General features: G+C 40.2%; 1 protein-coding gene across 2 annotated transcripts in view; it reads right to left on the reverse strand.

Moving 5' to 3' along the window:
• Positions 1 to 6,195: 6,195 nt before the first annotated feature.
• The window catches only part of ASXL3 (ASXL transcriptional regulator 3), a gene marked incomplete at both ends in the record, with an annotated part of 184,131 nt that continues 178,017 nt past the window's right edge, over positions 6,196 to 12,309 (reverse strand). For both annotated transcript variants that reach the window (XM_080714757.1, XM_080714756.1), the window contains one exon: positions 6,196 to 9,897. In XM_080714757.1, coding sequence (XP_080570883.1) covers positions 6,196 to 9,897 — 3,702 coding nt within the window. The remainder of the gene's footprint in view (positions 9,898 to 12,309) is intronic.

Raw genomic sequence — 12,309 nt, forward strand, 5'->3', positions numbered from 1 at the left:
TAGAATGCCCCTGGACTCAATCCTCAGTGCCATCAAACGGCAGGGAGCATGGTGGGGAGAAGAAGGTGTGTTGTTATTTCTTGAATTAGACCACTAGTGGCAAGGATAGGAAAATTAGAGGTAATAAATTACCTTAGAGTCTTCCTCTGTAGTCTTTCCTTGTAAATTTTTAAACTTTTGAATGCTTCATTTATTTTATTTTTGGTGGTACTGGGGTTCCTAGAAACCCTTCTACCTCCGGGCTACACTCCCAGATCTATTTTTTTTTATACTTTTTTTTTTTATTTGGAAACAGGGTCTCCTAAGCCAGCGCTTCTGGCTTAGAACCTGCAGGATCCTCCTGTCTCCGCCCCCCAAGTGAGGGGATTACAAGTGTGTGCCACCACGCCTGGCAGTGAATGCTTCTTGTAAAGACATCAATTAATTTCCAAGTTTTTCTTCATCTTTAAAATAAAGATTTTTTAATTAAAAAAGCATGTAGTACTAAAAAACAAGAACATCTATTTCAAGTCCACAGGTTAAAGGGATGTAACATGTACTAGTGGCTTCTCCTTAAAAGCAACATAGTGAAAAACCTCAGAATCCTAGAAAGAGCCTGTTTTAAAAAATATATATAAAAGGCTGAGCCCATAGCTCAGAGGTAGAATGCCTCCAATTTCAATTCCCAATCCCTGCCCCCGTACACTAAGGGCTAGGATGGACACAAATACTTTACCTCCTAAGAAAGATTGTTACTCAAAATAGGCCCCATTAATGTATTAAGCATAATTGAATCTTTTATAAAAATTATAAAGCATTTGGATAAGTTTTAACAAATACTAGCTTGAGAAATTCTTTGCTGCTTTATTCTAATTGAGATTTTACTAGAAGAGTAATGCCTACAAACAAAAATCTGCAATTCTAATTGAATTATTTTGTAAATAGGTTAACAGAAAAAAGTGGCATAAAAAGAACACCATCATTGTAGTGAAAATAATTTACTAAGAATTATAAAAATCTATCCTCCACTGACTTCCTTGGATAAGATGGACTTTTATTACTACAATCATTTTAGATGTAGGAGAAGGAAGTGTGTTGTTTTTCCCCTCTGAAAGTAAATATCCTCTTCTGCCATCTGGTGGCTAAAGACAGCATTTTCCATATAGATGAAAACAGTTGGAACTCAGATTTAAGAGCCAATTATGTTTAATGTTTTGATTCATCTTACCAAAAAGATAAGCAGATCTCTTTAACCTATGTAAATATAACGGAGGCGATTTTGTTCTAATGGCTCACAGCATTTTATTTAAATAATCCTAGCTATAATATTTAATGTAGGATAAAAAATTAAACAGAACAACTCTTCTAAAGTATAATTTTCTGTACTATTCATTTTGAAAGATAAAATTAAATATGGCAGTAACAATTTGTTTGACCTGAATGCTTTTTGGTATGAAGAATTGAGATATTTTATGAAAACAAGGTCTAAGTATAGTATTAAATGAAAAGTGTAGGAGATACCATTAATTTCAAAGGTTTCCGTTTTAGCTTTTACTGATTTAATAATTTAAACCACATGTTCACAATTTGCCAAACTGAAAATATAATGACAGTACATGATTTATTTCCCTATTATTTTAATAAAATGTTTGATCCATCATTAATACGTTTTACCTCTATATGTAAATGGCCTTGTTTCATTTAATAAAAAATGACAATTATTTCATGTTTAATTTCTTTATTTTCTCCAGAATATTTATTGAAACCCAAATTGTTATTTCAAGAAAGGGAAAAACAGAGAAACATGAAGAAACAAACATTTCATTTCATTTAACTTATGGTATTGTTGATTACTTTTTTTGTAGGCAACACTTTTTCTTTGTAGAAAAGAAGAAATAAAAAACAAACAGCACCATTAAAGAATGCATGATCCCTGAATTCTAAACAAAACACTGTCTAAATTTTTTTTAAATGCTTGTTGCACTCAGTCACATTTAGTCAGGTATCAAAGCAAGCATAACAGTATTAAACTGTAGCAGTCTTATGGAATTAACTGCTTCCTCCCCCCTTCTGAGGATTTTACACACCTTTCTGAGTTTTTTCCTGTGGGAATAATATATTCTTTGGTAGAGGACTGAAGGAGGGTTTTACTTTTCTGTATGCTGATATGAAATGTCTATGTACGTTCAGGGCCTTTGCCCCCAATCTGTGTTTGTCATGCATGTTATTTACGTTTGGGTTGGTTTCACATTTTGCTGTTACACTGTAGAAGTAATTCTGCCTTTCAAAAAGGCATCAAATGGCTAATGTCAAACAGATGTAAACATTCAGAATACTGACCCCAAAAAATACACACACACACACATTAAAAAAAATATACTGAAAATATGAATTAGATTAGGTTTCCATGAAGCAGGAGGAAAAATACAGCAGTACAAGAAAATTATGGCAACCAAGTAAAGCACTTTCTTTGAAACATTCATGAACAGTACAAATACAACAAAGTCCTTCTACAGTCTAAATTATTCTGCAACTATCAAATATAGTACAAAGCGAAATTGCATGTGCTATAAAAAAGCAGCTCCTTTAAATTATAGTAAAAATGTTTTTTTTTTTTTTTCGCTGTACAGTGATGAAGCATGAGGACTGGAGACAACAGGATTTTTCTTTTCAGTGACATTTTGGCTACATAGGCCCCTGACAGTCTGCTGAGTTCCTGATCTAGGACTCTTCACATTGTTCTCTGGTTACACAGATGGACAATGAGTCTGAGCTCTGCGTGTTCAGTGAGGGTCATTACCCACAGGCAGCGAATGCTGGGCTTCAACACCAAAGAGACACCGCACCCCTAAGCTTGGCTTCAGCTTCAATAAGACTTCACCACACCATGGAGAAGCTGGAGCCAGAGATCGCAACAACTTCCTCTTTTGGACTTGTGGGACTGTTGGCAAAGAAAATGGGGCTGCAGCAACACGTATTTTTACTTTTGACTGCATTATAAAGCACCATGAGCGCCAGCTCCTTTCTGTATTTAAAAACAACAACAAAAACAACAACAACAACAACAACAACAACAAAAACTGTTTAAAGAAGTTTCGGAAGTCAACTATGCCCTCTATAGCTCATCCCAGAAACATACACCACTACAAAGTATAGCAACCAGTCTCAACCTCAAAGGTTTGTTTTCAAGTTTTTTCTTCATACTAGACCTTAGCAGGGAAATATTTATATATAACTATGGTGTTCAGTTCACCAAAATTTCTGCTATTCTCACTTCAGGGAAGAAAAAATATTTTCATTTTGAAAATGAATTTGCATCAGATCGCTCTTATTAACATGCCCATTAACTACCTAAATGTCTTTACACATCTCAGGCATATGCATAACATAGAGGAGGGGGATTAGGGAATAGCAGTTTTCTTCTTTCCCCTACTCCAAAAGTGCTACTTAGGGAAATACATCCTTTGTGATAAAAAAAAGTACATGTTACATGTGCAAGTTTGTATTCCTGATAGGGATATAATAGTGTCTGATAATCAGGATAATGCACATGCTGAAATTTGCACATTACATCACAATATTCATGTAGTAAATAACGTAGTCTTATTTCTATATAGGCAGACATATGTAGAAATCAGGAAATTAAGAACCTACTCACTTGATTCAAACATACTGGCTTTTGTGTGTAAATATATGAAATGGATATCCATAAAATACCTGACCCATATTTTACTCCTGAAATTTTTGCATTATTTCTTAGACCAAAGATTAATTTTTAAAATAATTCATGGAAGAACACTAAGAATTTGAACTGGGGCAAAAAGAGAACGGGCACAAAAAAGTATGCTCTTTGGACTTGGGTGACAGAATTCATGCACTGACAACAATCGATTCTCCAGACCTATTATGTGAAAAATTCAAATATACGGAAGGACACTTTTCTTTATTCCCAGTAAGCAACTTGCAGGCAATATTCAATTATGAAGGGGTTGAAATCAACCTCAACTGCGCATGCAGAGTGCAAAGGTTTTGTAGACTGTAGTTTCTTTTGACACGTGTCAGTTACTGATGTGGTAGTTTTCAATTTGCTGGTGTAGACAGTAGCTGACACTGGCATAGCAGCAACTGAATTGGAAGAAGTTGGCATGTGAGCGCCTGTAATAAAAGGGTGCCCTTCAGTGAGGCTGAGTGCGATTTCTGAAATTAAGATGATGTCAGAGCCAAGACAACCACAAAGACATCATTGATAAGGATACCATCCAAGTACAACCTGACAACTAGGTAACTAAGGATCTGCTGGAACTTTGGCTGAATTTCTTGGGAAAAGTTTGTTAAAATCATTGCTGAATTTCTCCATCATTAATTTTTTAATTTTAAATATGAAAAACAGAAGTGACTACTGAAGCACCAAATCATGGCCACAGGGTAGGCCTTCCTTTGCTTTTCTTTCTTAAGATATAGTTATCTTTACTATCAACAATTTGTTAATAAAAATGATATGTCTATCACCTAAAGAAATTTGGCAACATCACAATAATATGGAGAAAAATACCACAGTTGCTTATTATAAAAATTGTGTTTTCTATTTCTTTCAGAAATGTAATTTCTTCTTTTTCCAGTTAACTTTTAAGACATGTTTTCTGGGAATTGGAAAAAACTTACATTGATAAGAGTGATCTGGTGTGAACATATCGGTCCCTGGATACAGATGATTCCCCCCATTAAAAAAAATCTATAGCTGCAATCAATCAATGGACTAATGGCACTTCACATTTTGTGCTCTGTAATCTGAAGTGAAATTGGGTGTGTTTTTTGCTTTCTTTCATCTTCCCACAATATACATGTGCTTTTGAACTTGCTTTTGGGAACAGAGCTTCCTCAACTACAGTTGTTCTTGGGCATGAGGCTGGTCAGTCAGCGTGTACAGAATGGAACTCAAATACATGACACTCAGACTTCACTGGATCAACACGCAAGATAATTTTAAGATGCAGTATCCCTTTTTCAAAAGCAGTTCCACGGCCCCACATATGAGGGGAAAAACGAAAGCGAAACATGCAATACCTAGAGCAACTTTTTAAAAAATAAGAGTTACTTCAAAGTCAAATACAGTTGAATTGATGGTGAATCATGAGGGAAGCAAGGGGTTTGGAAAAACGTCCTACATCAACCTTCTGTGGTCTCTTTTATCACTGATGACACTTATAAATGAGGCGGACAGCCTCTGTAAAGGTGGAGGCCAGAATGTTCTGGTGTCTTTAAAAAGGGCTACCATTATTTTCTCCCAATTTTAATATCTAGTAATTTAATTAGAGTGAATAGAATGGTTAATATGTACATGATCAACCCACTTATGCATGCATATATAACATTTCATTTGCTTTTAATTTTAGGGCATTTTTTTCATACTTGCTCTTTAAAGCCATACATGAAGGTCTAGAATTCTCTGGTCTCTGTTGGCCAATTTATCTTACATTATCAGGTGTCCAAGGCAAGGGCTAGATTCAGTCTACTGGGTATGAGGCCCATGCTGACACTTCAGGTGCAGGACACATTTCACTACAATCTGTGTACAAAATCCAAGGCAGATCATATTTTCTGCCAGTCTCTGAGAAAGAGGAAGGAGGAGGAAAGAATATTGGGATAGTGGATTTCATTAATGGCATACCTCCTTTAATATATCTTTTGTGGTATAAGTAAACATAAAGAACCAAACTTTTAGATCAGATTTCCCATTCCAAATATGACTTAATCATTGTAGTAAAGGTAGGTCCAGAAACATCAACTGTAAAATGCTTGCTGTCATGGCTAATCTACAGACAAATACATAGCCACCTTAAGTCACTTTTATCATCTTCTTTCTGCATTTGCATTTCTGGCAAAGAAACAATTAAAAATTTCCTCTTCCTATCTACACCTGGGTTAAAAGGTAGGGGGGAGCAATTGGGCAGTAACCTATATACGCATAGACAGAAACTTTCCAAAGCTGAAATGGCACCTAAGTAAGTAAGTAAAAGACATGCTGTTGAGCTGTTTGGTTGGTATTTATCCTCCCCTTTATGAGAAATTCAAGAAAATAATAATCATAGAGAAAAGACAATCTGTTCCAAAGTAAAATAAATTAGCATATAAGCCACTGCATTATTCAATTTGCTGTTGCTGATGCTGCTTGGTTCTTCCATGTCGAAAAGGGATACTGCATCTTTCATTCAGTTCTTATCGTACAACAAGGCAAGCTACACAGAGTTTTGAAGGACCTATGCAGTCGTCATGGCAAAAGGCCCCACAGCCTTTGCACACAATCATGGCTTTTAGCCGGCAAGAGCATTTCAGTTCCAATTCGTCCGCGTTGCTGCTGTCGGCAAAGTTCTGGACGGGCATCTGTGCGTTCTGACCCGGCAGGCTGGTGGCAGGACTGGAGCCACTTCCCAAAATCCCGATGGACTTTTCAATCGCAGATGCTGCCCTTTTGAAGCTCGAGCTACCAAAGTGTATTGTTGGATAATTTCCACAGAGCTGCTGCTGTTGCTGCACCTGCATTTTCTGAGCAGCTAATTGGGTGAAAGGCTTTTGTGGCTCAGAAAGCAAATAGGAAGGAAAATCTGCATTTTTTAGCGCAAAGGCTTTTAACTGTTCTTTCATTTCATTCTGGTCATAGGAAACTTGTTTCATGCCCAGTTCACAGCTGCTGCTTAAACCTTCCTCAAAAGAAAGAGGTTCCGATTTTATATTGCTACATATGCCCGTGGACTGTGGCCAACTAAGTCTCTTAGTGGTTTCCATGGTAACTGGCGGCTGCTTTTGATCAGATGGGACTTCTGCGTTAGGGAGAGGTGGAGGTAGTGGAGGTGGTGGTGGGGGAGGTGGGGGCAAGGCCAAGGGCGGCGGTGGCGGTGGCGGTGGCAGGGGAGGATGCACTAGTGCTTTGTTTGGCATTGCGTGTGTGGCACCTGCCACCTCATCACTTTCTTTTATAGGCATATTGGGGGATAACATATTGGCTAGCCTTAGCTGGTGAGATGCTGAAGGAAGACTAACCTCTCCTAGTCCCTTCTGGTCAAGGTGCCTATTGAAGGCAAATGCATTACAGCCCACTTGAGTCTTGGAAGAGGCCTGTAAGAGAGCTGCAGTGGGCATGGGGCCCCTGGCAGCCATGGGCATTTGGTAAAACTGCTGTCTGTGTGGGGTCCCTGCATCAGGGTGGAAGCCACCATTCTTGTCTATGTGAAACAGGTTCTGCTGGAAGCTGCATGCAGGGAGCAGCCGCTTCTGCTGTTTGACCTCAGGGCTCTGGACGATTCTGTTCTGCATGGGTTGCTTGTTCAGCCACTCTTGCTTAAATGGCTGGCCGTGTCCTAGCTGACTCATGCTGGAACTGAGGACACATGGCACCCCTTTAACATCTGGGTCCACCAACAACTTCCCTGGTTCACATTTGACTTGAGAATGTTCCCCCACAGTCCTGGCTACTCTCTTTTTGGGATGGTTTTCTCGCTTTCTCATTGGGAGCGGTGCCAGAGTCCCTGCTAAGTAGCCCTTCCCATCTGGATTTGGGGAGCTGGCAGGCATTTCGACAATGTTCCTTTCCGGTGGTGTTTTACCCACTGAGGTAGTTTGAAGAGGCAATGGAAGCCTGTTGATTTCGAGTTTGGCTCCCAACCTGGGCTGCGGCAACACTTTTTCTAGAGGCAGGTTGCCCTGCAGTAACTGTGTCACCAGTGGGTTGTTGGCCTCCACGGACGAGAGACGACAGCTAGAGCCACCGGCACTCGGAACTCTTTTCAGGGTGTCTGTGGCCAAGGAAATAGCCTCTTCAATGGGACTAGAGGAGGCAGCTTTCATGTTCTGTGTCTGTGGTGCACTGGCGGCTGCCTCTGCTGCCGGGGGAGGCAGTGCAGGGCCAGGGAAGTCTTCAGTGTCCATTCGAAAGCTCTTGCCCACTTCGTGAGGTTCGGATTTCACAGGGAGAGAGACATTGGTTATGAGATTCCTAGGGTGAATCTCTGACATGTGTGAGTAGCTGGCATGTTCGGTTTTGACAGCCTTCGGGCAGCTCTGGTCCTTTTGTTTACCTGAACACGAGTGCCCAGCCAGAGGCTGCCCTGTGTTCCTCATGGAGTCCTCATTCCAGCAAATCCGGTTTCCTGGGTTGTACTGATTGCTACAGGTCGTGTCTGCTTCACTTTTGAATGTGGTCGGGTTACGTGTCTGCTCTGCAAAGCTATGACCAGGAGCCGTCGCCTCATTTAGTTTTTCGGGAATAATGCGGGACAAATCTCGGTGACTGGTGCAGGGTGCCTGTGAGGTCTTACAGTCTTGTTTGGCCGCAGAAGCAGCAATGAAACTAGAGCCGTGATCTACGCTTTCATTTGTCACTGCCTCAGGTCTGCTGATTACAGACACCTGAGGACAGGCCATGGGCTGTATGGACACCTCTGCCCTCGCAGATCGGTTCTGGAGGTCCAAGCTGGCCTCTGCACTCTCAATAGAGACAGTCAGAGACAAACTGGAGGTCAGTGTGGTGCTGTGGTCCACGATGACTTTACAAGGAATTGATCTGTTAACGGTTGCTGGTGCAAAGCCCCCTGGTGGCTGTTGAGGTTTCCCAGAACTATCTGCCCTGTTTCGAGGCCCTGAATTTTTGTCCAAGTTCTCAGCACTTAACTTGGGAGGACTCTCATAGGAATTGAGCGTTAACATGTTTCCAGTAAACATTGCCACAGGTGGGCGTCCAACCAAAGTGTCGGTGGCCGCCGCTGAATCACTGCAGCTGAGGGCTGCTCTCACAGTGGTACTCATGGACACAGTGGCCTGTTCTTCACCCCCAGGCATGGCTCTCTTTTCAGAAGGAAATCTGTTGTTCATTCCTGTGGGGGGAACCAAGACAGAGCTAGTGGAAAGATGGTTTGGCAAATTGTTTCCAATGGAGGGACTTGGCACGGAGGTGTACTGACTAGAGACTACATTGGTAGCACTGCTGCTTGGGATTAGCAATGGTTTATCATCCATGGAATTTGATAGGCTGGCGCCCTCTGTGGTGGCAGGAAGAGAAGTGCTTTCAATACATTTTGGTATAATGGCTATGCATGGAGTATCAGTTTCCTGGATGGTTTTTAACATGCTTAGATTACAAGCAGAAATTGTAGCATTTGCACTGTCAACAGACATTAGAACAGAGGACTTGTCAACAGAACTCACAAAGGGATGCTCTTTAATTGCTCCGGACATAGCGGTGCTGCAAACAGACACAGGGACAGAATTTTTATTGAAGAGTATGGGCATAGTGCTACTTTCAGAAGAGGTAGATGAAACAATTTTCTCAGATAAATGTGACACAGGTATATTTTCATCAGCACTATGTACAGATAAGTCAGTGGCAGTTTCTGGAAGTTGAGTTGGGTTGAGAGACGGCTGTAAAACAGTGGTGGTCTCCCGGGCATGCACAGATTTGTTGCTGGGAGATCTGCAGTTTGGATTGACAATAATGACCCCAGTGGAACCTTCCATTTTTGTTTCAGGTGCAGAAGGGACTTCCAAGTTTGGAGGCCCTTCCTTGGAACTAAGTAGAGGCAGCCGCATCTCTTTAGGGGTCTGGAAGAGGTGGGTGCGGGCTTGATGCTTTGCAAAGAGCTTAGCCTTGGTCTGCTCTTTGATGTGTGCCAGGGTTCTTGCCTTTCCTCCCTCTCCTGGGCTCCCCATGGCTCCAGAGACGATGCTGGCAGCAGCAGCCACAGCAGCAGCTGCAGCAGCCTCCCGCTGGGCCCGGGCTTGCTGGGCACGGGCCTTGATGTCTGCGAGGGTCCTGGCTCCTGTGTTCCTTCCCCCGCTGACAGATGTGCTAGTGGCTGCTCTAGACTCTGGTTTAGAGACTGGCTGGCTCTTGATAATAAAAGGTGGCCCAATTTTAGAAAGCTGGATCTAAAATGAGAGAATAGAAAGATAAAACATTCCATATGTGATCACAGAGGAGATATATGGGATACCATAATGCAAAAGAAAGGAAAAAAATGAGCTACGATTTCCCATGATGTGGAATGAACTATACCTCAATCCCCAAATGAGTGTTCAGGATATAAAGCAACAATAACCATAGAATGAATGCAAAATCAAGTTTTTAATCTATAAAGAATTTGGCATAGAAATAAAGTATCTAAGTATCTTCTTTTTTTTTTTTTTGGTGGTACTGGAGTTCCTGGAAACCCTTTTACCTCCGGGCTACACTCCCAGACCTATTTTTTTTATTTTTCTATTTGGAAACAGGATCTCCTAAACCAGCGTGGTTGGCTTTGATGCATGATCCTCCTGTCTCCACCTCTCAAGTGCAGGGATTACAAGCGTGCACCACCACGCCCGGCAATGGAAACAAAATCCATGTTTTTTGCTATGAGATTAACTAAAAGACTTATATACTTTATTTTAAAATTGTTCTCCTTGCTAGAATAAAAAAAAAACTGTGATACTTTTACCATTTGAGTTTATCTGTCTTAATTTAACAACAACAAAAAGCCTTGGCCATAAAGTTATGAGGATTAGAATTCTCATTCTGGTTTTACAAAATAGTACTTAGTAATCATAAGCAAACTGCTGTGTATCTCAGTTTCTCCAGTAACTCTCTGAGTCAAAGTTTGAATTCCTATACCATCTCATGTGCTGATTACATGTATATAATAATCACACCAGGAGTCTGTAAGCTCAGTTGAAAAATGAAGTATTTCTAGTTTTTACTTCACATAGTTGTCAAGATGTATTTGTAACAGTGCTTATTTTCCAAAGGGATTGCCCTATCATTACATTTTCATAAAAGCAAGGGCAACTCTGATTTTCTACTTCTTAAAGAAAATATAGGTTAGACAATTTCTTTCTTTGGATATTGGTAATGCACAATGTGTTGAAATTTGTTCATGTCCCAATTTATACTGTGCACCTGTTCTCATGAAATCATCACCAACTTCAGAGGGCACAAGACCTAATTCTTAGCATTCCACAGCAGTGTTACAATGCTCCAGTCACCAAGAGCATCTCAGAGTCTTAGGCTGGTACAGCTGGAAGGGCCCTCATTCAAGGCATAATTTCTGAGGTGAAAAAAAAAAACAACAACTGAGCCTTTGGAGGTTAAGTCACCTGCCCTGGGTTCAAATAAGCAGTGACAGAAAGACTCTTTGAGCTCCCTATTCAGTGCTGTTTAGTAAAATGCACTGTCTCTTCTTTACCCCTCTAGGATAAACTTCTCCTAGAAACTGTACCTCCTTCTTCCTAGCATATGTATATTCACACTCAAATGAACTGATACACACTACAGGATCATTTCAACTTAGAATTTGCTTTGGAATTTTGATAGATGAGATTATCTTCCTGAATGAGCTTTCTCATTTTCAAATTGCTTATGAAGTTTCTCCTCTAATTCAATCTCTAAGATATTAACTGCACAAGGGGTTTCAATTTTTCCTCATATATATTTCTTAGTCTAAAAAGTTAAACATGCCGGGCATGGTGGCGCACGCTTGTTAATTCCCGTGCTTGGGAGGTGGAGACAGGAGGATCATGCAGGTTCAAAGCCAGCCGCGCTGGTTTAGGAGATCCTGTTTCCAAATAGAAAAATATAAAATAGGTCTGGGAGTGTAGCCTGGAGGCAGAAGGGTTTCCAGAAACCCCAGTACCACCAAAATAAATAAATAAATAAATAAATAAATAAATAAATAAATAAATAATAAAAAGTTAAACATATTTAAAAATAACCCAAAATATCTTTAATCAAGGGCTCAAAACAAACATCATATATGTGTTTACCAGCTATCTCTCTAGCATCCACTCAACTATCTATCTATTCTTAAATAAAGGCATATGCAGTTCTAAAATGAGGTTTAGGCCAAAAAAATCAGCTGGTGTGTTAAAAATATTTTTCTTGAAGTAGCATTAGCATTTATGTTTTACCCCATGGGTTAGAAATTAAAATGCATACTGGGGTTCTAATTAGAGTTTAATGTTCATCTTTTACATTTACAGAAACTCATTTAATAGACACTGCTTTATTAAATAGAATATTATAACCAAACTCTTTTTTTTCGGTGGTACTGGGGTTCCTGGAAACCCTTCTACCTCCGGGCCACACTCCCAGACCTATTTTTATATTTTTATTTGGAAACAGGGTCTTTTAAGCCAGTGAGGCTGCTTCGGACTAGCGTGGTCCTCCTGTTTCTGCCTCCCAAGCGCGGGGATTACAAGCGTGTGCCACCACGCCCAGCTCTAACCAAACTCTTAAAAGAAAACCTTGTATAGAATATGTCACCTATAAAAATGAATATAGCAGCAAAATAAAAAGAAAGATTTTTT

This window comes from Muscardinus avellanarius, assembly GCF_963383645.1.
Source record: "Muscardinus avellanarius genome assembly, chromosome: 17".
NCBI classification, from domain to species: Eukaryota; Metazoa; Chordata; class Mammalia; order Rodentia; family Gliridae; genus Muscardinus; species Muscardinus avellanarius.